This window comes from Hyperolius riggenbachi, chromosome 3 (assembly GCF_040937935.1).
Source record: "Hyperolius riggenbachi isolate aHypRig1 chromosome 3, aHypRig1.pri, whole genome shotgun sequence".
NCBI lineage: Eukaryota > Metazoa > Chordata > Amphibia > Anura > Hyperoliidae > Hyperolius > Hyperolius riggenbachi.
In genome coordinates, this window is record NC_090648.1 from 166,229,311 (window position 1) to 166,256,580 (window position 27,270).

The 27,270-nt window shown below is 43.2% G+C and overlaps 1 protein-coding gene across 3 annotated transcripts in view; it reads right to left on the reverse strand.

Moving 5' to 3' along the window:
* Positions 1 to 27,270, reverse strand: part of RLBP1 (retinaldehyde binding protein 1) — an 81,524-nt gene that overhangs the window by 1,746 nt on the left and 52,508 nt on the right. For all 3 annotated transcript variants that reach the window (XM_068275192.1, XM_068275195.1, XM_068275193.1), the window contains exons 5-7: positions 9,649 to 9,827; positions 7,673 to 7,831; positions 5,904 to 6,014 (exon numbers count right to left, since the gene is read on the reverse strand). In XM_068275192.1, the coding sequence (XP_068131293.1) occupies positions 5,904 to 6,014; positions 7,673 to 7,831; positions 9,649 to 9,827 (449 nt within the window). The remainder of the gene's footprint in view (positions 1 to 5,903; positions 6,015 to 7,672; positions 7,832 to 9,648; positions 9,828 to 27,270) is intronic.

The following is a 27,270-nucleotide window of genomic DNA, read 5'->3' on the forward strand; positions in this document are numbered from 1 at the left end:
GAAGCCTCTGGACCAGGGGTAGGGAACCTACGGCTCGGGAGCCAGATGTGGCTCTTTTGATGGCTGCATCTGGCTCACAGACAAATCAGTAAGGGTTGATTCACTAAGCTACACTGCTCAAGCAGCGCAGCTTATTGTGGCAGCGCAATTAAAATTTTCAAAGTAGGCACACTACTGCTGTAGCATGCGCTACTAACTTACTCACACTCCCCTCAAAACTAACAGCTGCTCCAGTTGTCCCACTCTGGACCCTGTCAGGTTCAGTGACTTTGTAGGATGAGATCCCTGCGCTTTGATTGGCCAAATAGGCTGCCTGTCACCTGACAAGGCAGCCTTTTGGGCCTAAGTGCGGGGATCTCATCCTACAAAGTAAATCAACCCCCAAGCCAGCTAGCTCATTGTACAACCTGTTAGTCAGTATTCCTACTGTCTGGCTCTCGAGGAAATTGCTGATGTTGCTGAAACCCAAGAGAAGCTATAGATGCGTATGACACTTCCGCTGCCCGGCGGATCAACTGTATACACATCACCATAGCAACAGAGACGTGAGCCCTCTGCTGCGCATGCACGCTGTCCCAGTTTGAATCATATTGTATGGCTCTCAGGGAATTACATTTTAAAATATGTGGCGTTTATGTTCTCTCAGCTAAAAAGGTTCCTGACCCCTGCTCTGGACCATCTTCATACTATTGAGGTAACTATTTTTGTTTTTTTACTTTCAATTCTCTTAAGATATGCATTAAAATGACTAAAAATGAACTCTGTGCTCATACTGATAGTGAACAAGCTGCAGTATTTGCTGATGGTTTGAAAAATGTTCTTTGGTACACTCTGCCATAGGGTCATATGGAGTATGGTTTTGTGTGGTGCAGAGATCCTGTGGAAGGCTCTGCTGCTGTGGGATCATCACATGTATAAAGGCAGACTCAGGGGTTAACACATTTAAAAAAAAAAAACACAAAATCCAGACTCCTCACCTTGAGCTAGGACATTTAAACACTTGTAGATTTCATGGGGAGGTGCTGGAAGGGGTGGTGGCAAGCAAAACAGCAAAACATCAAAATGAACTTCCGCACACTCATGCAAATCCTCATGCCAATCCATTTACTTAATTTTTAATTAGTTAGGGCATTACATAGCTTCCTAACAATATACAAAGTTCTAATAACTGCTGCTGGGGATCCTTATAAACTATTTATGGTAGAAGCAGTAGAGTGTCGTACTGTGTTATTGAAATGAATACTGTCATTTTCATGCTGTTATTGCAATGATTTCAGGACCACTAAGGGCCCGTTTCCACTGGAGCGGAAACCGCTCCGAAACCACAGAGTTTCCCCGCAGGCAAATCACGCTGGGAAACTCTGCCATAGGAACCTATGTTGCCGCCGGCCGAATCGCTTGCGCTAGCGATTCGACCGAAACTGCCCACAGATTTTGCACGGGAGGCTGTGAATCCCATAGCCCTGCATGGCCCAGCTTCTGGGATTCGCCTGCGATCCCGCACACCCAGAAGTGCCGCCGCACGTCTCACTGACGCGTGCGGCGGCTAGTGGAAACGAGCCCTTACACTATTGCTGTTTCTGGCGGTCCAGAACTTTCATTTGCATGGCCTAATATTAGGGGTTATAATCGGGGACTGCTTCAAATAACTGACTTGCCGGCAGCCCTGAGCTCCACCTCTGCAGGGACATCTGCTGCAGTGGTGAAGATGAAAGGAAATTCCTGAGTAGAGCCTTTGGGGGAAAGCAGGTCGATTCTACATGGAAGTAGCTATCCTACCATGATGTATCCCTATTTAGGATTTATTTAATTCTGGAAACTTTACATAATATACTGTATAATCTTGTCACTGAGGGTCCTTTTCCACTAAATGCATTTTCAGATCTGATCATGATTTCTAGGGCATTGCAAAACACTAGGTACATCTAAACTGATGGAAACCTCAGTTTGTGGTGCAATTTCCTCTGAGCATAATCGTCATCCTGTCGCATTCTCTGTGCTATTCAGATTTGGATAGGAGCACAGGAAAGCTGCATATCAATCAGACGTTATGCAATTTTCCTCCTCCGTTCACCATGTTTTCGCTCGCTTTTTTCCCCCATGCAAATTGCAAATGCAAAATTCACAGCAATCAGGTTGTACGAGTACACCTGAAGGATCATCGGAGAATTGCGGCAGGGAAATTGGAAAGAAAGGCGATTGCAGCGTGATCGAGGCTATGTTTTGTAGTGGAAAAGAGCTCCAACTGTCCCTCAGAGGGACTCACAATCTAATTCCTACCACAGTGATATGTACGTCATTAGGATTAGATGTAAATAATTTCAAGTTGATGCAAGATTATGCAAATTTTGTATGCAAATTTATGCAGCTTGAAAATGGACTAATCAAATTATACCTCAGCAGGATTTGATTGGTTCATCTTCAAGCTGCATACATTTGCATACAAAATTTACATAATGCTGCAGCAACTGAAAATTATTTGCATCTCATTGACCATCCCTATCTGTCATATTCTAAGACCATTCATCTGTTTTTTGTTTTTTTTTGCATTGTGGGAGGAATCCAGAGTGCCTGGAGGAAACCCACACACACACGAGGAAAATTTACAAACTCCAGCAGATAGTGTCTTTGGCCCAGATTCACTCTGTGGACCCGGTGCTGCAAGATGATAGTGCTATCCACAATGCCACTGTGCTGCCCTATGTACACTATTAATTAAGGCCTCTTTCACAGTGTGCCGTTAAAGTCGCACGTTGTAACATTTTATAACGCAGACGAACGCATAGCACTACAAAGTCTGTGCGACATTCACAGTGCGCACGTTACGTTGTGTGTAACGTGTAGCAATATTTAGAAAGTGCTGCATGCTTTGCGTTTAACAATACATTTGCTGCTTTATATGTGTAGCACATGCTCAGTAAGGTTTTTTTTTTTAAATGTAACGCATGCGCCGTTTTCGTTCCATCAGTATGCGACGAAAACGGCGCACCAAGAGACACAACGCAGTGCAAAATAACGTCCAATTTCATAACCTACATGCGCTGCGTTAGGGGCACGTTGTGCGACTTTAACGTTGCATCAAACGCAACGTCCCACTGTGAAAGAGGCCTAAAAGTTCAGTTTGGTAAAATAAAGAAAACAAAGTTTGAAAGCTGAAGTTTCTGTTACAAGACATCTGTACACTGATAATAGCTTAGAAGAACAGAGACTTGGTATCAGTATGTGATGCCAGTACATGGACTTTTAACAAGGTATAGGAGTAACACATTCAAATTAATGAGTGTTTTTCTAATAAATATGTTGTTCTGGAAATTCCAGATGTAAACATAATTAACTCAAATGATAAAGTTGCAAAAATAACGTTTTAATTAATTGTTGGCAGGATGATACTCTAGTTGCCCAAAGATAAGTTTGGATCCTATCATCAGCAAAACTCGTTATTTTGTGAAGGGTATAAAACAATTTACTTTTATTATGTGAGAACATTTCGTACTGGCTGCCCACTCAGAACATTGTCTCCGTATTATCTGTAATTGCCAGCTTTTAAAATAAATAATGTAAAAAGGAACACTCCATTTTCTCTTATTTCATTGCCCTCTATAATTTTCCATGGACATAAGATGATCATTTCTGACGCAGCCAAAAGTGATATATCAGAAAGTAAATAATATATGTGGAGCACCACTGATAACTACTAGCACCAAGTAATATGAATTGGAAGGATGCAGTTGCTAGGTGAGGATTTTTTTTTAGACCATCGAAATTGTTTTCCCAGGTGTGGCCAGGGTTGGCAGTGTCTTCTTTTACCTGGCTAAAGTGTAAACATGTTGACCTGTAAACTTGTTTCCCTGCTCTTCATTGCCCATACAGTTGTCCTACTTTTTTTTGTCCCAAAGTAGTATCATCTGTGTAAAAATCACAAATCCCCACAGCTTTGAATATTATTATTATTATTATTTAGTATTTATATAGCGCCGACATATTACGCAGCGCTGTACAGTGTATATATATATATATATATATATATATCTTGTCACTAACTGTCCCTCAAAGGAGCTCACAATCTAATCCCTACCATTGCCATATGTCTATATTATGTAGTGTAAGTACTGTAGTCTAGGGCCAATTTTAGGGGGAGCCAATTAACTTATCTGTATGTTTTTGGAATGTGGGAGGAAACCGGAGTGCCCGGAGGAAACCCACGCAGACACGGAGAGAACATACAAACTCTTTGCAGATAGTGCTCTGGCCGGGATTCGAACCAGGGACCCAGCGCTGCAAGGCGAGAGAGCTAACCACTACGCCACCATGCTGCCCCATGGCAGTGTTGGAAGATGGGAAGAGGGAATATAGCAGTGTTGGAAGATGCCACTGCATGAATAAGTTATATTATCAAGTTTGTTCAAAAAACTCAGCTGAGGTCATCATTCTATGCCATTTCATCTGAGAAGGTAGATCTACCCCACCATACCATTTAGTGATCCTCCACAGTGGATCCCTAATGACGAATGAGCGCGCTACCTTCCTTTGTTCCCTGCATTGCAAGGCACCCATCGTCCTACCCTCTCCACTGTCAGTACATGCTGTTTAGCTATAGTTAAACTGTGGGTCTTTACAGTGCACTTTCCCTCAAAATGATTGATCCGTGATTGTTAAGGTCGACAGTCATTGAATGGACAACTTGGGCCCTTCCTTCTAAAAGGACAGCCAAGCTTAAAAAAAATCAGAGCTAAATACAGTATTGACCCGCAATGCAGTACAGTCCAGGGCTGCATTGTCCGTTTTCCCCTGCAAGCCTAAATTTCTCTACAATTTATGCTGTACTAGACCCCGACCACCTGTGGTTGAGACCTTAGACCCGGATGTACTAGCTTACGCATGCACAGTTGGATCCTGAACACTGATCTGGCTTTTGCTTTAAAATGTATATTTTTTCACAAGTTACACGAAAAATTGTTTACGACAGCAACATTTGTATTTTCTTGAAAACATGCAAAATTTGCAAATGGATTATGTGAAATTAATTCAATTTTAATATCATAATAAACAGCATGTACAGTAGTGCGTAACTGCAAAATTTTACGTGGAATTTCATGTAAGCAAAATTAACACATTACAATTATCGCCAAAGATGAGCACTTAATTGGTCATGATATATGATATACTGAAATGTACAGTATGTGTACTATGTATAATGAATAGACCATTAGTAGTAAAGAAAATAGTCTCATATTTTCTATTTTTAATTATATAGCTTTTTTTTTAATATATATAACATTGCATCATTCTGTCATGTATGCAATTTAAAGGGACCCTGAACAGTAATCTAAAATGGCCAAATCAACTTACCTGGGGCTTCCTTCAGTCTGTGATGTCCCCTTGTGTGCTCAGGGCTCCCTCCGTTCTTCCCACAGTGGCTCCGTTAAAGCAGTGACTTCAGCAGAATTTGTGTGCAGCTGTGCAAGCACAGTCCATCTGCGCTTCTGTCTCACCCTCACGTCAGCGTGAGCATTTTGTGCACATGCGGTTTTTGAAAGAACAAACCATGAGTGCGCAGAACGCTCATGCTGACTGTGCACATGCGCAGTTGAGCACGACTTTGGCTGAAGTCACTGCTCTAACGGAGCTGCCGTAGGAAGAATGCTGTATTGGAAAACAATATGAGACTTGTCTTTGCTACTAATGTTCTAATTCTTAGCTGTACTACACATACAGTTCATATCTCATATCTTTATTTTCACTTCAGGTTTGCTTTAAACAAAAGCAAAATATAAATATGATATTCATTACACTGTACATTACTACCAGCCTTCCATAATTCAGACTTTTTCTGCGCTGTACATTTGTGCTGCAGCCCGAGTCACGGTAGCACAATACACAAGCACTGCAGGATACTGACTCACCCTCTCCAGGAGTTTGCCTTTCAAAAATGGTTTTACAACGTTGTAGGTTGTGGTGAAGTACCAGGGCTGATGAATGAAATGAACAGCTTTAAACCTGGCAGGAAAGGAGTCCTGTTAGGGGGAAAAAATATATAAGTTTATGAATATTAAGACTCGCACATATTATCTACGCACAGCATTTAATATGTAGCTGGTGTTATGCAGACACATACAGTTAGTGACAGGTACTCAAAATGTCAAAAAGAGAGAGGCACTCTCAGACAGCGACACTGGCATTATAACTGGGCTGCTGCAAACTCCAGTGGTATCCTCTTCATCAAGATTTATTTTAATATAATACCATCATTCAAGAGTAGGGTTAGTCTGAGGGTCCGTATTAAAGACACCACTAGTCTACAGGTTAGTATTATTTTGATGATGATTACTTTGAGGGTTTGTTTTAAAGGCCAACTCTATTGTAAATATAAAGGCCAAAAATATATAAAACATATCAGATAGCTTAATAAACTAAGTGTCCAATTATAAAAATGCAATTCTAAATATGTGGTCATAATGGTAGAGCAGGTAAAAGCTCTGAACTTTATTTTACAGCGAATTTGGCAAATTTTTTTCAAAATTGCAACCAAAATTTGCCATTTTTTGCATTTGCATTGAAGTCTATGGAACCAATTTTCGTTAGTTGATTGCAAAGCCCTCGCACAAGATAGCAACACCAAATTTGGTATGCAAATTGATTTTAAAAATTAAAGTGGAAAACTTCAATAATTCAATATTGGATTGCAGCATAAATCTATCCCCTGTGCTGTTCTCTTATGGCTGGGAGCGAGAAGGCGCCCCCCAAAAATAACCATGGATGTAATAAATATAAAATGGCTTACCTCTAAGAAGAAGAAGGGGCATCGTCAATACAAGAATGAAATTTTAATAATCAGACACAAAAACGATAACATGTTTCAAATAAAGCAGTGTCTGTGTAGCTAAAGTGCAGCGCTGCACTCATGGGAACACTTTAATGGGTCTTAGAACCCTTGTGGTGATTTATTGAGAATGGTGTTTGTTTTTTTTTTTTTAAATTAAAAACTGCAGGTGTTAGCTGAAGACCCAAAAATCATCATGGAGATGCCCCAAAGGTCACAGGTGACAGAGTAACCAGGAGGTGTCCATAGAGGGTCTCAAGACCCATCTTGTGCTTTTGTTGTGGTTTTTTTTGGGGGGGGGGGGATGTCACGATTTACTCTTATTTTTGTGAAAATGTATCTATTCTTAACTATGTATCAATATGATGTGGAAGCCATTATCTAGCCATTGGAAAAGTTCCCATAGATGCATAGCCATCATAACAAAGCAATGGCACTGGCAGTACACTGGGTGGTGGGACTGATTTCTAAACATCCTCAGTGCTCCGTGATAGTGATGATCAATGAAATGCAAATCTTTCTGGGTTCATGCAGATTTATGCCATTTTTTATGCAAATATATGCAGCTTGAAAATGGACAAATCAAGTCCCACCCAGGTTTAAATTGATTGGTCTATTTTCAAGTTGCATATATTTGCATACAAATTTGCATCTCATTGATTATCCTTACTCCCCCATAACAGTTACCCTTCTGTTATTTTACATCACCCAGGCTTACAATTAAGGTGATGTATAACAGGTTGACACTTCCTTTGTAGCTCTGCTTGTTTATTTCCCTGTGTGCTTCACAAGAAGGCTGCATACAAATATTTTCTGCAGTTCCTGAATAATCAGGCTACAGAGAGACTTTACCTGCAGCATGTCCACCATCTTTTTCAGCTCGTATGGTTTTATGCCGGAAGCCTGCTGCATTGTGAATCCTTTGAAGTTTTCTATAATACAGAAGCCATTGATCTGTGTTTCTTCGTTTTCCAGCAGGCTCTCTAAAATAATGCAGTACGCACGAAGAATCTGAAATGGAGCCAAACATTATCTGTAAGACATGCTGGAAGCTCAGGGGCAAAGCAGGTCTCAATAAACACCATACAAGTGATATGCATGTGAAAGACGGATTAAAGTAAGATTTCACTTTCACAAAAATGTGTTGTTAGTTCCTGGTATGCTATGTCGGAGCACCTATGCCTGGCTATACTGGGAGCACCTGCCTGGCTATAATAAGAGCACCTATGCCTGGCTATACTGGGAACACATGACTGGCTATACTGGGGGAACCTATGTCTGGCTATACTGGGGGCACCTATGGCTGGCTATACTGTGGGCATCTATGTCTGGCTATACTGGGAACACATGCCTGGCTATACTGGGAGCACCTATGGCTGGCTATACTGGGGGCACCTATGTCTGGCTATACTGGGAGCACCTATGTCTGGCTATACTGGGGGCACCTATGTCTGACTATACTGTGAGTACCTATGCCTAGCTACCTATACTGGGAGCACCTATGGCTGGCTATACTGGGAGCACCTATGGCTGGCTATACTGGGAGCACCTATGGCTGGCTATACTGGGGGCACCTATGTCTGGCTATACTGGGAGCACCTACTGTATGTCTGGCTATACTGGGAGCACATGCTTGGCTATACTAGGAGTACCTATGCCTAGCTACCTATACTGGGCTGACCTATACCTGGCCAACTTATACTGCAGGCACCTATATCTGGGTCATCGCCCTGGCTGCAATTTAGCCTAGAAACTGCCCTGTCACAACCAATGGCAAAAGGATTACATTTTTTAAAATCGGTCCCAAAATCGTCGGAAAACGCTCATGAAATTGCTTACAAAATGCTGATTTAAAACACTAGCAATTGCGATAGTGATTTGCGACTTGTAGAGGGTTCCAGGCCTCACTGCTGGCAGGCAAGAAAGAAAAAAAAAAAAGACAGCACCAACTGCCATCATCAATGAATCCATCCACTAACAATACGATAGGCTAAAAGATCGATCCGTTTTGTGGTTGTGTGGTTTGCGATATTTGTGGATCAGAATATGTTTCGCCGATAAAGCGGATGCCGACGGAATCAGTGGAAGCCTATGAGAATGGACAGTGTCCGTTCTCACAAGGCTGGTCACTGCATACATTTTGTCAAGTGCTCACCTGTCTTCTGTTACCTCAGGTTCACCGCAGCTCAGGTCCACTGTAGGGGAGAATTACCTATACACAGAGAGAATCCTGGGCAGAAACATATGGGGCTCTTTGGATTGCAACAAACCATTGGGAATCCTCAGACCCCAGGGAGTATTCTCATTGGTTCACTGAGTGGTGGACCATTGAGAATCCTCCCTGGCAGTGGGAGGATTCCCAATGGTCTGTTGCAATGCAGTGGGGAGTCTCATATGCTTCTGCTGGGGCTCCGATCTGTATACTAGTGCTCCTCCCCTGCAGTGGACCCAAGTGGCGGTGCAAGCAGTGGAACCAAATGTGACGGCAGCAGGTAAACTGGACAGGTGGTGACAGGAGCAGACCAGATGCACAATGGAAGGTAATGTGAACGCCGCACAAAGGCAAGTGACTGTCCGCAGCGCATCCTGAGCAGATATGCTGTGTACTCACCATTGTGCACCCAGTACAGTGTGAACCCAGCCTAAGCCATGTATCCTGTATGGTTGAACTAGATTAAGACACCTGAGACACACACACGCGCGCACACACACACCTAATCACCTACACTGTTATTGAATAAACCTGTTTGAGTTGGCGATTGATAAATATATACTATGCTTTCCTTTTACTACGTGTGTCAATGTGATGCAGAATGAATCCTACAAACCTCATCAAAGGTGATTTCCTCATAGTCCCAGTTCTCAATATTAAACAGAAGGATGACTCTTCCATGCTTGTCTCTGCTGACCAGAATTCCCGGGTAGCCAGCTTCTATGGTGCTCCGTACTGCCTCGGGGGTGAGGTTTTCAAACAGCTCAGGATACTGCTGACGGAAATTGACATAGCCTGTTGGGAATAGTACACATTAAAAGGCAATAGGGCTTCTGAGTGAGTGAAAATGGATGCTGATGAATGCTGTATAGATAAATGAGTTGAAAAAAGGGAGAGAGAGAAGCCGGTCCGTGAAAACCGCACTCACAGCATCAATTGTTTCATCCAGAAGAAGGCGGGCAAATTCCACTGTTCAGTTTTACCCAACAGGGAGGAGTATGGAAAGGGCCAGGGGTGGGGCGCATGGGGAGCTGTAGCTGCATGGAAGGGGGTGAAACATGAAGTGCCAGATCCACCGCAAAATCAACAGCGCGTTACCACTGGACTTTCGCGGCAACACAGTAGCGGCAGGAGTGATGTAAATCAATGGGCAATGCAAACATTTTAAAAATGTTGACGGTGGTGGTGTGGCACGCATGGGAATTCTATGGGGAAACCTGGAATCCCAGTGACATACAGTAGCTTGCAAAAGTATTCGGCCCCCTTGAAGTTTTCCACATTTTGTCACATTACTGCCACAAACAAGAATCAATTTTATTGGAATTCCACATGAAAGACCAATACAAAGTGGTGTACACGTGAGAAGTGGAACGAAGATCATACATGATTCCAAACAATTTTTACAAATAAATAACTGCAAAGTGGGGTGTGCAGTTAGTTGCCCATAGACATTGCCTGATGAGTGCTAAAGGCTAAATAGAGTGCACCTGTGTGTAATCTAATGTCAGTACAAATACAACTGCTCTCTGATGACCTCAGAGGTTGCCTAAGAGAATATTGGGAACAACAACACCATGAAGTCCAAAGAACACACCAGACAGGTCAGGGATAAAGTTATTGAGAAGTTTAAAGCAGGCTTAGGCTACAAAAAGATTTCCAAAGCCTTGAACATCCCACGGAGCACTGTTCAAGCGATCATTCAGAAATGGAAGGAGTATGGCACAACTGTAAATCTACCAAGACAGGGCCGTCCACCTAAACTCACAGGCCGAACAAGGAGAGCGCTGATCAAAAATGCAGTCAAGTGGCCCATGGTGACTCTGGACGAGCTGCAGAGATCTACAGCTCAGGTGGGGGAATCTGTCCATAGGACAATTATAAGTCATGCACTGCACAAAATTGGCCTTTATGGAAGAGTGGCAAGAAGATAGCCATTGTTAACAGAAAAGCATAAGAAGTCCCGTTTGCAGTTTGCCACAAGCCATGTGGGGGACACGGCAAACATGTGGAAGAAGGTGCTCTGGTCAAATGAGACCAAAACTGAACTTTTGGGGGGAAAATGCTCTGAACACACCATTCCCACTGTCAAATATGGTGGTGGCAGCCTCATGCTCGGGGGGTGCATCTCTTCAGCAGGGACAGAGAAGCTGGTCAGAGTTGATGGGAAGATGGATGGAGCCAAATACAGGGCAAACTTGGAAGAAAACCTCTTGGAGACTGCAAAAGACTTGAGACTGGGGCGGAGGTTCACCTTCCAGCAGGACAATGACCCTAAACATAAAGCCAGGGCAACAATGGAATGGTTTAAAACAAAACATATCCATGTGTTAGAATGGCCCAGTCAAAGTCCAGATCTAAATCCAATCGAAAATTTGTGGCAAGATCTGAAAACTGCTGTTTACAAACGCTGTCCATCTAATCTGACTGAGCTGGAGCTGTTTTGCAAAGAAGAATGGGCAAGGATTTCAGTCTCTAGATGTGCAAAGCTGGTAGAGACATACCCTAAAAGACTGGCAGCTGTAATTGCAGCAAAAGGTGGTTCTACAAAGTATTGACTCAGGGGGGCTGAATAATTACGCACACCCCACTTTGCAGTTATTTATTTGTAAAAAATGTTTGGAATCATGTATGATTTTCGTTCCACTTCTCACGTGTACACCACTTTGTATTGGTATTTCACGTGGAATTCCAATAAAATTGATTCATGTTTGTGGCAGTAATGTGACAAAATGTGGAAAACTTCAAGGGGGCCGAATACTTTTGCAAGCCACTGTATTTCCTGTCCAGCTGGGAGTACGTCACTGGGCGTGAGTCGCAGGAGAGGTAGCGCTATGCAAAGACCTGTTGACGCACTCTACTGTAGAGTCATATGATTGGCATTTTGTGCGAAGCTATGCGACCAGGGGGGATGGGGGATATCGTACTGCAAATGCATATTTCAATTGTAAAATTGTCTAAAGAGAAACTGTAGTCAAAATAACAAATAATATTGCTTATTGTTTTTACAATAGTAATTTATAAATTCTTTACTCTATTATTTGCCCACTGTAAAATCTTTCCACTCCCTTATTAGCTTTCTGAAATTTAACACTGGTGACAACATCTTTGGTACTGGCAGGTGATCTCTGCAGAACGTTTGCTTACTGAGAGTTCTACAGCCAGTGAAAAAGATCTCTAGTCTCCCAGAATGCACTGCGGAGAGTTTCGCATAATAAACAGCCTAAGTTAAGTCTCAGTGGGAGGGCTGGGCATACCAATACATCACTATATATAGCTATAGAAAGTGTCTCTGGAGCTTAAAATATGGTATTTTACGTATAAGTGTACTGAATTCTACTATAGGCTGTTAAAGTTCCACATTTAGAGACAGTATTACTCTTTATTAACCAACCAACATGACGGGGTTTACTGCTATAGGTTAGGCCTGTGTTCGTGTATTAAGAGTCAAACAGGCAGCTTTCCTCTACATAAATCAATATCAAAGATTTACAACCCTTCAATAGAAAATACAAAAGGAAACATCATCAGAGATTATCACAATTCCCTTCCTCACTGGAGATCCAACTAACCAAGAAAGTATCCTTTACAAGTCCCATATCCTACAGATGTCACCATTATTGTCACAGCAGCACTTCACCAGAGTATTCTTTATTTATTTCAGTGTAATCTCTCAGTTGCTAGTGTTATAGTGATTCTGTATGCAAATAAATAGGCCTAACTATACAGGGAAACCCATGCTACGTCAGTTTCTGTGATTCAATATGACTGTGACAAGGGGTGTAAAAGCCTGCCACCTAATAATAGACAACTTTAAATAACACTTCATGTTTGCAATCTTCACAAGTCCTACAAGTAAGGGCTAGTTCACAGTGCTCAGTTGCCTTTCAGGATAATTCTGCATGTCAACTAGAGATGGCCCGAACCTCCGATTTTCAGTTCACGAACCTTCGCCAAACATTCGATTCGCACGAACGTTTGCGAACCGCAATAGACTTCAATGAGGAGGCGAACTTTGAAAACTAGAAACACTTATGCTGGTCACAAAAGTGATGGAAAACATGTTTCAAGGGGTCTAAAACCTGGAGGGGGGGCATTGCGGAGTGGGATAGATGCCAAAAGTCCCGGGGAGAAATCTGGATTTGACGCAAAGCAGCGTTTTAAGGGCAGAAATCACATTGAATGCTAAATTACAGGCCTAAAGTGCTTTAAAACATCTTGCGTGTGTAAACATCAATCAGGAAGTGTAATTAGAGTACTGCTTCACACTGACACACCAAACTCACTGTGTTACGCACCACAAACAGCTGTTTGCGTAGTGTTGGCCGTGCTGGACTGGTGCGTACCATGGCCAGAGTGCAGGCTGTGGCGGTTTTCAAGCCCATATGGTCGCCGGGCTGAGGTAGCTCAATGATAGAACAACAGTGACTGTCCAGCTGATCAAATTTGGTCTGTCCACAATTAAGCAACGACCTTATTATCTTTGGTGTGCCACCCCCCGAGACACTCATATAGCCGGCGGTCATTGCTTCATTGTGATAGGCAAGCCCCTTCACCGCGGCAGTGGCAATGCCTCCAGCTGCGCTGAAGGTCCTTTCTGACAGGACGATTAAGGCAGGGCAAGACAAAAGTTGGATGGCAAATTGTGACAGCTCTGACCACAGGTCAAGAATGCGCACCCAGTAGTCCAAGGGTTCATCGCTGCTCACATTGTCTACAGCCACACTTAAGGCCAGGTAGTCGGCTACCTGCCGGTCCAGGCGTTGGTGGAGGGTGGATCTGGAAGTGCTAAGGTGAGGCGTTGGACTAAAGAATGTCCGCATGTCCGACATCACCATGAGATCGCTGGATCGTCCTGTCCTTGCCTGCAAGGACATGGGAGGAGGATTACTGGCAGTGGTACATTTATTGCGTTGTGCTGTGACATCACCCTTAAACGCATTGTAAAGCATAGTTGCCAGCGTGTTCTGCATGTGCTGCATCCTTTCTGACTTCAGGTGAGTTGGTAACATCATACCATATAAAAAGTCTGCGCTTAAAATCATAGGCCAAAGAATATATGCAAGAAAGTCTCACAGTCCTTATTCAGGTTATCCACAGACAATCCCGAGCAGGGTTCCCACTTTGTCAGTACTTCCAAAGATATAGGCCACGATTCACGTCATATGCAAAGAGAAATAAAACATATATAGTGTGATACTGCTAGACAGGTTCTCCTCCAACACCTTCCACGTGCAGTACTCCGTCACCCTATACACAAAAAGCCACCAGCGCCGGGACACCCCCCCAAAGTGCCCGCACTCACCCAAGGGTCCTCCAAAGTATCCGGAGGTTAGAATGACAGCATTGGGGGTGGTTTTAAATCCTCAGAGGTTTAGAGCTCCACTCGTACTGAAAACTAAAATAAACTCAAATAGTGTAAAACCTTTAGCTTTAATAAGTAATAAAAGTAATGCACTCACAAGCGTAGAAGTTTCACAAGCATATCAGTTTACAGATGCAGTCCCCGGGTGACTGTCCCGACTGATGCCGCCTTGGATACACGCTACACGCTGTCCTGTGCACTTCCGCGTCTCGTCTGCTGGTCACGTGTGCCGCCGCTCCGCCCAATGCATTTCGTCAAATGATTGATTTATCAGGGGCTGCCGGCACACGCTAGACCAGCATCTAAAATAGGTGCCCGTCCCTCTCCGCTACAACAATAAGTCATACGTTAAAGAAAAAACATTGTAAAAAATTAAAAAATAAGAATTAAAAGATTAAAACCGCCCTCCTCAGTGGCAATCAGAGAAGGCAATCTCCTTCCACGCGTATTGCCTAAGCTAAAACAAAAAAAAGACATCCTACACTAATAGTCCCACCCTCCATTCACAGACAATCTCCAGCAATAAATTCCATGGACAAATTGGTTAAAATTAGTAGATATACAGACCCAATGCAAATCGGATCTCTGAAGGAGCACAAAATCAACCATTAATCATACATCCCATCTCCAGCTAAAACTATGCATTGCTAATGAAACAATTTATGTCCAGATCCATATTTAATCCTTTCGGACTAAAACTACGTACACACATGCGACAACAATCGTTCATTGTGAACGACGAGCGAACTTTTAATTGACCAAAGAACGAGCTAAGTAAAGTTAGTTTTTAAAAGTGTGTAACGATCTGATCGTTAGAACGAACGTTACATCACGTAAAGCAACTATTGCGTTTGCGCATAAAAATGAAAAGTTCCATGGAGAAATAGTGAAATGCGCATGTCAAGCCTAGTACGAACGACCGTTTCCAACGATGTACTACTTTTGCAAACGATCGTCGGAAAAAATCCGCCAAGCTAGATCATTCGTTTTTAACGATTTAGCTCGTCCGTCGTTAGACTTAATGGTCGTTGGCTGCTTTTTTTTTAAACGATCTTCGTTTGAAACGATCAGGGAACGATCGTTTCAAACGACTATAGTCGCATGTGTGTACGCACCTTAAGAGTTTCCATCTCATATATCCAGCGAGTCTCCTTTTTGGATATCTTACGCAATTTATTAGACCCTCTCCAGCCTGGAAAGAGTTTTTCTACTCCGCAGAAGAACATTTGGTCAGGATTGCACTGGTGCTTTTCTTTAAAATGCAAAGAAACGCTGTGCAATCCGAAACCTTTTTTGGGGGTTATATGAAAAGGGCGCATGTAAAAAAGGGCTCCTAGTGGAGCCCATATATACCAGCTTCGGCTACAAAAAAGGCACCTGGTGTAGCCCATATAAAAACTTCGGCTACAAAAAAAAGGCGCCTGGTGTAGCCCATATAAAAATTTCGGCTACAAAAAAAACTTCGGGATGTGTTAATCACTATTCCCCCTCCATGCCGCCATGGATAGTGGAGGAATTAAATAATTTGGCTTCCAGCACTTGTAGCCCATATAAAAACTTCAGCTAGAAGAAAAACTCCGGGATGTGTTAATTACTATTTCCCCTCCAGGCCGCCATGGATAGTGGGGGAATGAAATAATTCGGCTTCCATCGCTTGTAGCCCATATAAAAACTTCGGCTACAAAAATACTCCGGGATGTGTTATTACTATTCCCCCTCCAGGCCACCATGGATAGTGGGGGAATGAAATAATTCGGCTTAGAGCGCTTGTAGCCCATATAAAAACTTAGGCTACAAAAAAGGTGCCTGGTGTAGCCCATATAAAAACTTCGGCTACAAAAAAAGGCAATAATATGGGCTACAAAGGTGCACCCTACTGTAGCCGAAAACCTTGTAGCCGAAAAAAATATGGGCTACAAAGGGGCGCCCCACTGTAGCCGAAAACCTTGTAGCCGAAAAAATATGGGCTACAAAGGGGAGCCCGCTTGTAGCCTATATCAAAACTCGGGCACCCTTTTCTACACCTTGTAGCCCATATTTCCAGAAATAACATAGATGTCTATGGCGGCGCCCTTTTCATACAGGCAGCTCGGGCGCCCTTTTCAACTGATACCCTTTTTTGATATTATTAATGTGTTCCCCAATTCACTCCCTCAGTGGCCTGGTGGTGCGGCCTACATATTGCAGGCCACAAGTACACCAGACCACATAAACGACATAGGAGGTAGCACAAGTTATGAAACTTTTAATATCAAAGGAGCGACCATTTTCCTCAGATGCAATTTTCTGCACTTTTCTCCCATTTGCTTCTCTGCAACATTTACACACCCTGCATGGAAAGAACCCATTTACTTGCCAACCCTCAGGCCGGGACTGCATAGGTGGCGCCACACAGCTAGGAGCCAGCTGGTTCTTTAAATTAGTTGCTTTCCTATACACGAAAGAGGCCCCGATCGATATTAGCAATTTCCTATTGAACATCCCCCAACCACTCAGAGTTGTATCCCTTCTCCACAAACCTCTCCTTTAATATCTCTGACTGCAGGAAGTAATCAGTTAAGTGAGAACAATTCCTCCTGATTCGTGTAAATTGACCCTTGGGGACCCCTCTAAGCCAGTTGGGGTGATGACAGCTGGTGGTCTCAATATAGCCATTCCGATCGGTGGGTTTAAAAAAGCACCTAGTACTAAAACCCATCCCTGTTCTACTAATCTACAGGTCCAGAAAATGAATACTCTCCCTAGTGTGTTCAGAGGTAAGTTGTATATTGGGTCTAAGAGCATTGATCCTAGACATAAACCGCTCAAACGTCTCCTCATCCCCTTTCCTGAGGATGAGGAGGTCATCTATGTACCTTTTCCAAAGGAGTAGGTCCTCCCCCCCCCCCCCAATGGAAATAGCCTCTTCCTCCCACAGTGCCATATACAGATTTGCCAGGGAGGGTGCATAGGCCGCCCCCATGGCGCATCCGTATATCTGCCTAAAATACCCACCCCCGTGCCAAAAATAATTCTTCAAAGCGAAGTCCAACAGGTCCATCAAAAAATTGATCTGACCCGTGGGAACATCGCTTTCCACCGAAAGGAATGACCTTGCTGCCTCAATCCCCTCTTCGTGGGGGATATTAGTGTAGAGGGAACCTACATCTGCTGTGGCCAAAATAATATCACCCTCCACACGCAGAGAGTCAAGGGTCTGCAAAACGTTTAGTATCCGTTAGTACCCTGGGTAATTCTTTGATCAATGGCTGGAGAAAACTATCCAAGTACTGTCCTAGCCTATGGGTAATGGACCCCATACCACTTAGGATCGGTCGACCAGGGGGGTCCGTGAGGCGTTTGTGGATTTTTGGTACATTACGGGTACCCTAGGCGCCAGGGGGACTAAAAAGTCAGACTCCCTTTTGGTCACAAACCCCGCAAGCAGACCCTCATCCAGTAGAAGGGACAGTTCCCTTTTATATTGAATGGTTGGGTTACCAGAGAGTTTCTCATAGGTCTGAGTGTCAAACACCAATCTGTCCAGCTTCTTTCAAACACCAATCTGTCTGCTTGCGGGGTTTGTGACCAAAAGGGAGTGTGACTTTTTAGCTCCCCCCTGGCGCCTAGGGTACCCGTAATGTACCAATTACCAAAAATCCACAAAAGCCTAGCGGACCCCCCTGGTCGACCGATCCTAAGTGGTATGGGGTCCATTACCCATAGGCTAGGACAGTACTTGGATAGTTTTCTCCAGCCATTGATCAAAGAATTACCCAGGGTACTAAAGGATACTAAACTGAATATATATACGCTATAGCAGCATAGATGGGTGATATAGCGGCTGGGAACGCGGAGAATCAGTCCGCGTTCCCAGCCTGTCGGCGGCTGTCGCCGAACCCGGAAGTAGCCGCCGGCGGGGACAGGACGATCGGAGTGGGGCTGCGCGGGCACCATATAGCTTCAGGGGGCTGAGGGATGCAACGGGTGAGTGAAGATCATTTGTTTTTTCCACTTAAGTATTCCATTAAAGCATGCAATATGTAACTAAACACTGTGAATCCAGCCTAGTATGCTGCATGCAGGCTTTGAATTAAAATCTATGTCCAGTCTCTGTTATGTGTTTAGTTATTATAATGTGTGTGTTATGCAACTGACCACTTTGAACCTAATCCCTGATGGTACCTATAGCACCTTAACGCTCCCTGTTGGACACAGAGGACAGTACAATATGCTTCACAAGCATACTGTGAGTGTGTCCAAAGGTGTTACAATAACTATTTACAGAGACTATCATCTCCAGGCTTGTTTCATCAGAACGTTAGATATTGCCTGTTATGTTGTTGAAATCAGCCCTGTGATCTCCCATTGCCCCAACTCAGAGGCACGTTACAGTTTCTGGGAAAAATTAATTAAAGCTTCACCAAGTTTTCTTGGAAGCAAAGTTAATTGCAGCTGCCTGCCCCCCATACTCGCCCTGCTGCTTTGCTTCCTATGAGTCCTGCTATCCACAGTGTAGGGTTAATCATTTAAATAGGAACAGCGGAAATGATTTGTGAATGAGGAAATCCTTGTGAAGTTGGTTACTGGATGGTAAATGTCTCGTTTTGCTGTGTGTTTAGTTAGTAAGGGGAACCTTTGCTCCCTGATCTTGGAAAGGGGGGACATACACCTCCCGTAGGCACACAGTGTGCAGCCTGTATAGCGTCCCTGTGTCCTGCTACTGCCACTTATATAGTGAGCTCTTTATATTCACTTCCCTCAGTGGGCCCAGCTTCTGTTTTATTATGTCTAGAGAACAAGTTGTGCACGTAATAACGGCCCCTCAGGGTCCTCAATGTTAAGATCCAGTCTTCCTAGAGATCCGACTTTCCAAAGAAAGTTGTTCAGAAAACCGTTATTTTAATGAGACCGTTAAACGTTTCCAATGCTTTGATGGCCGAGCTGCATTTTGTAAATTTGGGTGTGTAGCCAAACGGTCAATCCGCACATTTCTCAGCTGAAATGATGATTGCTGCTTGAGATCATAAAATGGCATTTTTTATACATATATTTATGACATTCTCCAGCTGTTAGTGAAGAACTTTATTAAATAATTCAGCCAACAAATCTACCGTTAATAATTTTACAGAGAAATGCAGCGAGTTTAGCTTTATGAAGTGACCTTATATAAAAATCGGATGCAAAGGAAACAGGTGCTCACTGCTAGTTTCATTAAGGTGGAGGCTTTTTCAGATGGGATTTATTTCTAATGAACAGAGCAGTCCTGAGAGAAATTCAGCTGTAAGGCATAAAGGGGTGTATGCACTAAACGGCGTTAAGCAGTATTATATGCATAAAGTCTTATCGCACTATGGGCCTGATTCACAAAGCGGTGCAAAGTGTTTGCACGCGAGTGAAAAGCCCTTTATCACGCCTAAACTCAGTTTAGGCATGATAAGAAGAAACTCGCGCGAATTTTCCGCGCGCAGAGTTTTGCGCGCGCGCAGCGCCCCCGCTTCGCGCGCAGCGTCCATTAAGCCCTATGGGACTATGCGCGCAAAACTTTGCGCGCGGGAGCTTCGCGCGAAGAGCAGCACAAATCGGTGATAACTAGGTGGTGCAAAGGTTATCACGCCTAAAGTCTTTTAGGCGTGATAACTGAGTTATCACCACTTTGTGAATCAGGCCCTATGAGTGGAGCATCATGCTTCCTTCCAGTGATGTACACCCTGCTGGACAGGAAGTATGTCACCGGAATTATTCCTGGCTTCCCTGTCGTATTTGCGTTGTTACGCCCATGCACGCCACACCACCACTGCCAGCGTATTTAAAGTTTCTGTGTCGCCCCCTGACTTACATGCATTAGGTTGCCGCGAAAGTCTGACGGTAATGCGCTGATGATTTTGCTGCAAGTGCAACGCGACACAGTTAGTGTACTAGACCCCGTAAACATTCATTGCTGTTGCATTACCCTGAGTGCAGAAAGTTACCATTCTGTATTGTTACCTTGACAAATGGGACCCGCTGTGGCCCCAAAACGAATCAATGGTAATAGGATGGATATTTGTCACAACTTTTGAATAAAGGTGGATTGAACTACGCAGGAGTGTGCAGGCCTTATGGATTTCTATTGACTTTGCTTGTAGTCCTGCACCTTGCCAGTGGTGTGTGGCTCTTCTCTAGCATACTGAATGCAGAAAGGGTAACGCAACGGAAAGAAAGTGGCCTAGTGTGAAAGGGGCCATGTACTGTATACTTCTCAACTCATCGTGCGGTAAGACTTTATGCAAATTATTCTGCATAACGCAATCTAGTGCAAACAACCTAAAAAGTTGTACGTCACAACGACTCAGAGAGACCCAGCAGTGAAAGAGGTCTACTCAAATTCTAGTAACTTAACCTACTGATACTCTCCAGTATTTGGATACAGATTGGCAGCGTTGTGTGCCTCGCTCCCAGGAAATAAAGCCGGAACCGGCTTCCTTTATTGTGAAACAGCCTCGGAAGAATTACCCCATTCATTGCCCAGCACCCATTGCACTTACCCTCACTGAACTGCAAGGAAGGACCTGAAGTTTGACTGTTTGCTCAATTCCTTCCCGTAATGTTATACACAAGTCTACCACAATAAACTCAAGCATAGAGCAGTGCTGGCATTTATTGCTCTATGTTTCTTTGAAATCATTTTAACTGCTCAGTCGATGTTTCTGGGTGAGGTCTGACAGCTGCTTCAGATGCTAAATGGTTATCTCTGACTTTACGGCTCCCAACAAAAATCTGCCTAGAAGATCACAGCAAGGTCACTCTCTCGGGCAGTGCTACGTACCACGTCACAAAGACTCAGAGACCCGGCAGTGAAAGAAGTCTACTCAAATGAGCTGTAGCTGTACAAATTAAAGTTATAAGTGAAACCAGGGTTGTGAAGAGAGCCAAAGATCACTGTGAACTCCAGGCAAGCAGCTTTTTTTTTTTAAAAGGGGTAAAGATGACAACCTCCACATTCGTTTAAACTCAGGCTTCCTATAAGAAACACACATAAGCTTCTCATAGGTCTACTGAAATAATGATCCGAAATGTAAGCATTTTCTTCAGTTGAGCAAGAATTGCATTGTTAAAGGAGAACTCCATGAAACGTCATTGAAGTGGACTAAATGGAATTTATACCTTGAGGCAGGGGTCACACTTGTCTGTTTTTGTGCGCAGAGGGTGTGGTATCAATAGCTATGTAAATTAATACAGTACCAGCCGCGAGTAAAGTATCGCTGTAGCTATACTTCACAGAAGCAGGGCCACCCACAGTTAATGTTACGCGCATTGCTTCGCGCATTGCAACGCAGGTAACTAAGGGAGGCACACTCCTTACATGGCAGCGCACACTGCTATGTAAGGTGTGCATAGAGCGCACTACGGATCATTAAGCCCAATGTGTATACAGAACTCAGAATGCAGTACAGTGTACCACAGCAAAGTGTCATTTCACACAGCTTAAAAGCATTTTTCCTATGAAACTATAACATTTATTTTTTCAAAAGCTACATGTTTTTTTCTCAATTTTTTTGGAGATGGCAAATTTGGTGACGATGCGATGTAAGGGGGCTTTGCTTTTAACTGCAGAAATCTGCGCCATTGACATCAATAGGAAATGTCTTCGGAACACGAAATTTGTTATTTGCCTGAAGTACACAGAATCTTGACGATATTAGAATTCGGCTGTTCCGATCAACCCTGGTTGTCATATTAACAAATCATACCTGCGAATTAGCAAACTTAAAAATGCAATGCAAAATCAATGTGGCAGAAGCCTAAACACTTAGGAAGCTAGAATATAATTTCTTTGAACAATTTTAAAATTCTCTTTGACCTCAAGCAGTTTAACTAGAACATGACAACTGGAATGAATGGATCATGAGCTGGGGCCTGAAGCAATAAAACAGAAACAGGCCCCAAGGGGATGCCACCGTTTCATCATCTTCATACTGTATGTTTCAATATTATATTAGCAGCATACAAGCTCAAAGAACTTTTTAAAGACTGGACTGAGGTTTTATCCGCTTTCCTTGTCAGTTTATATTGGCATACTTGTATATATAGGAGTGATTGTGAGAAATGTTAGAAGACATCTGAGATCTGTAAAAGCAAAAAGAACAAAAAGGGATCCAGCAGACAACGATTATGAAGTTAGGTGCAGTCTCCCACCTTATGCTGTAAAGTGTTGTGATGCAATCCAAGTGCTACTTGTAAATCTGCATCTGCTTCTTGTTGCGCAGCTAAAAGAGCAACCAGGCATCACATTAATGGATTTACTGGTTATAAGCTGAACACCATGTCTCCGTCTTGCCAGTCTACCGGTTTGTGTGGTGTACTGAACGCTGCTCAGGGCACAGTAGGTGGCCGGAGAGCTGTAACTGAATCTCTGGGTCACGGCAAAGGTCAGCTCACTTGTGCAATCCAGGAAGAAATGCCAGTTATTGTGATAGTAAGTGACAGAAAATCAATATCAAATCCATACACTGAACACCATAATGAACTAATCATAAAACACACGGGGGGCATGAGATAATTAAGAAGACAACATTGCAACTCATTGACATGTTTTTATTGATACATAGCTGTTGGAATTGTGTGCTGTTCCGCAGCTATTTACTACTCATATCATAGATGTGATAAGGAGGTGTGAGAATGGTCCTGACCGGTGGAACAAGCAATGCTGACTGTGCATTTTATAAACCAGACCCAATAGTTAGAATTCATGGGGCCTGGGACTTTGCACAGCCCAGGTCTACCCATTCAGTCGAATTAAATAAAGTCATCAGTGGGTGCATTTATCTCATCATTTAATACCATTTGTGTTATTTTGTGCATATATGAATGCCTATTTCCTAAAAACTAACATATGTCATGTATATGTTAAGAATTAACTTAAGACTTAAGTCAAGAGAATTTAAGAGGACTTAGACTTCTTACTCATTGACTTCAAGCATTTAAAATGACTGTTTTGCTAAATGAAAGGAATAAAACACTCATATCAGCTTTAATAGCTTTAAAGTTTAATGAACCTTCTAAACATCATCAGTGTTGCTAGAAGAATTTGGGGTTCTTCAAGCTGGGACCCCAAGGCTTCTTTATCCTACTTGCTAGCTTCATAGAAGAGCCTTGTTTGCATCACAGTTGTCTCCAGTCATCTGGACTTGCAAGAAAAGTCTCTCAATGTTGACTAAAGAGCTATTAACCATTTTCGGACCGCAGTGATAGAGATCTACGCCCTGTTTTGATGGGCTCCTGGCTGGCAGGGCGTAGATCTCTATCACCGGCGCCGCCGCTCCCCGCCGCGATCGCGCGCACCGAACCGGCTGCACTTAGCTGTCTTATGACAGCTAAGGCTTCCGGGTATCGGCAGGAGCCGTCACTGATTGGCTCCCTGCCGTGTGATCGCTGTGAACCAATCACAGCGATCACCCTCCGAAAGGCAACATAGTTGCCCTTCCGCCTCCCTCTCCGCCTCCCTCTCCGCCTCCCTCTCCCTGTCACTGTGGATCTTGTGTGACAGGGAGAGACGCACAGCCTGCAGCCGTGACAGGCTGTGCGATTTTAGTATAAAAATAAACTTTTTTCCAGCTCTCCCCCCCCCCATGTATCCCTTGATCCCCTCCCAACCACCTATATATAGATCTATATAGATCTATATATATAGATCTATATATATATAGATCTATATATATAGATCTATATATATATAGATCTATATATATATATAGATCTATATATATATAGATCTATATATATATATATATAGATCTATATATATATAGATCTATATATATATAGATCTATATATATATAGATCTATATATCTATATATATATATATATATATATATATATATAGATAGATCTATATATATATATATATATATATATATATATATATCTATATATATATATATATATAGATCTATATATATATATATATATATATATATATATATAGATCTATATATATATATATATATATATATATAGATCTATATATATATATATATATATAGATCTATATATATATATATATATATATATATAGATCTATATATATATATATATATATAGATCTATATATATATATATATATATATATAGATAGATCTATATATATATATATATATATATATATTTTACTGGATTGTGATTTTAACCACTTGCCGACCGCCCCTACCTAGGGGCGGCGGCAAAGTGGAGCCCGCAACGACCGCAATACGCCGATCGGCGGCGGCTCGTTGCGGACTAGCTGGCCGGGGATCGCACGCTGGATGTGCCCACCCGCGACGTCAACCCGCCAGCCAATTAGCAGCGGCGGCGGGTTGTTAACCCCCGATCTGCCGCATGTAAAGCGGATAATACGCTTTGTAATGTATACAAAGCGTATTATACAGGCTGCCTCCTGCCCTGGTGGTCCCAGTGATTGAGGGACCACCAGGGCAGGTTGCAGCCCTCCTAGTAAGTACCCAAGCACACTGATCCTGCCCCCTGATCGCCCACTGCACCCATCAGACCCCCCCTGCCCACCCCTCAGACACCTGTTTGCACCCAATCACCCCCCTAATCACCCATTAATCACTCCCTGTCACTATCTCAACGCTATTTTTTAGATTAGGTCCTAAACTGCCCCCTGGGGGCTCCTGAACACCCCCCCCCCACACCCTCAGATCCTCCCTAGACCCTCCCCCCTGTGTACTGTATACATCTATTCTTCCCTATAATCACCCACTGATCACCTGTCAATCACCCATCAATCACCCCCTGTCACCACCTGTCACTGCCACCCATCAGATCAGACCCTAACCTGCCTTTTGTGGGCACCTGATCACCCACCCACACCCTCAGATTGCGTGCAGACCTACCCTCAGATCACCTCTGAAAGTGCATTGTTTACATCTGTTCTCCCCTCTAATCATCCACTGATCACCCATCAATCACCCCGTCACCACCTGTCACTGCTACCCATCAGATCAGACACTAATCTGCCCCTTGCGGGCACCCAATCACCCGCCCACACCCTAAATTAGCCCCCCAGACCCCCTCTGATCAACTCGCCAGTGCATTGCTTGCATATATTCTCCTCTGTAATCACCTACTGATAACCTATCAACCACCCCGTCACCCCCTGTCACCACCTGTCACTGCTACCCATCAGATCAGGCCCTAATATGCCCCCTGCGGGCTTCTGATCACCCGGCCAAACCCTCACCCGCCCCACCGCAGTGACAGAAATTTTTTTTCTGATCACTGCTGGTACGACTTAATTGCCATGTCCAGGTCACGATTTGAGAACATTCCTGCACTTCAGTGCCAATACAACCTGTCATCTAAGAAGCCACCCTGCTTATGACCGGTTCCACAAAATTCGGCCCCTCATAGACCACCTGTCATCAAAATTTGCAGATGCTTATACCCCTGAACAGTCATTTTGAGGCATTTGGTTTCCAGACTACTCCTCGTGGTTTTGGGCCCCTAAAATGCCAGGGCAGTATAGGAACCCCACAAGTGACCCCATTTTAGAAAGAAGACACCCCAAGGTATTCCGTTAGGTGTATGACGAGTTCATAGAAGATTTTATTTTTTGTCAAAAGTTAGCGGAAATTGATTTGTATTGTTTTTTTTCACAAAGTGTCATTTTCCACTAACTTGTGACAAAAAATAAAATCTTCTATGAACTCACCATACACCTAACGGAATACCTTGGGGTGTCTTCTTTCTAAAATGGGGTCACTTGTGGGGTTTCTATACTGCCCTGGCATTTTAGGGGCCCTAAACCGTGAGGAGTAGTCTAGAAACCAAATGCCTCAAAATGACCTGTGAATAGGACGTTGGGCCCCATAGCGCACCTAGGCTGCAAAAAAGTGTCACACATGTGATATCGCCGTACTCAGGAGAAGTAGTATAATGTGTTTTGTGGTGTATTTTTACACATACCCATGCTGGGTGGCAGAAATCTCTCTGTAAAGGGACAATTGTGTGTAAAAAAAATCAAAACATTTTAATTTACAGAGATATTTCTCCCACCCAGCATGGGTATGTGTAAAAATACACCCCAAAACACATTATACTACTTCTCCTGAGTACGGCGATACCACATGTGTGACACTTTTTTGCAACCTAGGTGCGCTAAGAGGCCCAACGTCCTATGAGTACCTTTAGAATTTCACAGGTCATTTTGAGGCATTTGGTTTCTAGACTACTCCTCACGGTTTAGGGCCCCTAAAATGCCAGGGCATTATAGGAACCCCACAAGTGACCACATTTTAGAAAGAAGACACCCCAAGGTATTCAATTAGGTGTATGGGGAATTCATAGAAGATTTTATTTTTTGTCACAAGTTAGTGGAAAATGACACTTTGTGAAAAAAACAATAAAAATCAATTTCCGCTAACTTGTGAAAAAAAAATGAAATCTTCTATGAACTCCCCATACTACTAACGGAATACCTTGGGGTGTCTTCTTTCTAAAATGGGGTCACTTGTAGGGTTCCTATACTGTCCTGGCATTTTAGGGGCCCTAAACCGTGAGGAGTAGCCTAGAAAATAAATGCCTCAAAATGACCTGTGAAATCCTAAAGGTACTCATAGGACTTTGGGCCCCTTAGCGCAGTTAGGGTGCAAAAAAGTGTCACACATGTGGTATCGCCGTACTCAGGAGAAGTAGTATAATGTGTTTTGGGGTGTATTTTTACACATACCCATGCTGGGTGGGAGAAATATCTCTGTAAATGGACAATTGTGTGTAAAAAAATCAAAAGAAATCTCATTTACAGAGATATTTCTCCCACCCATCATGGGTATGTGTAAAAATACACCCCAAAACACATTATACTATTTCTCCTGAGTAAGGCGATACCACATGTGTGACATTTCTTTTGCAGCCT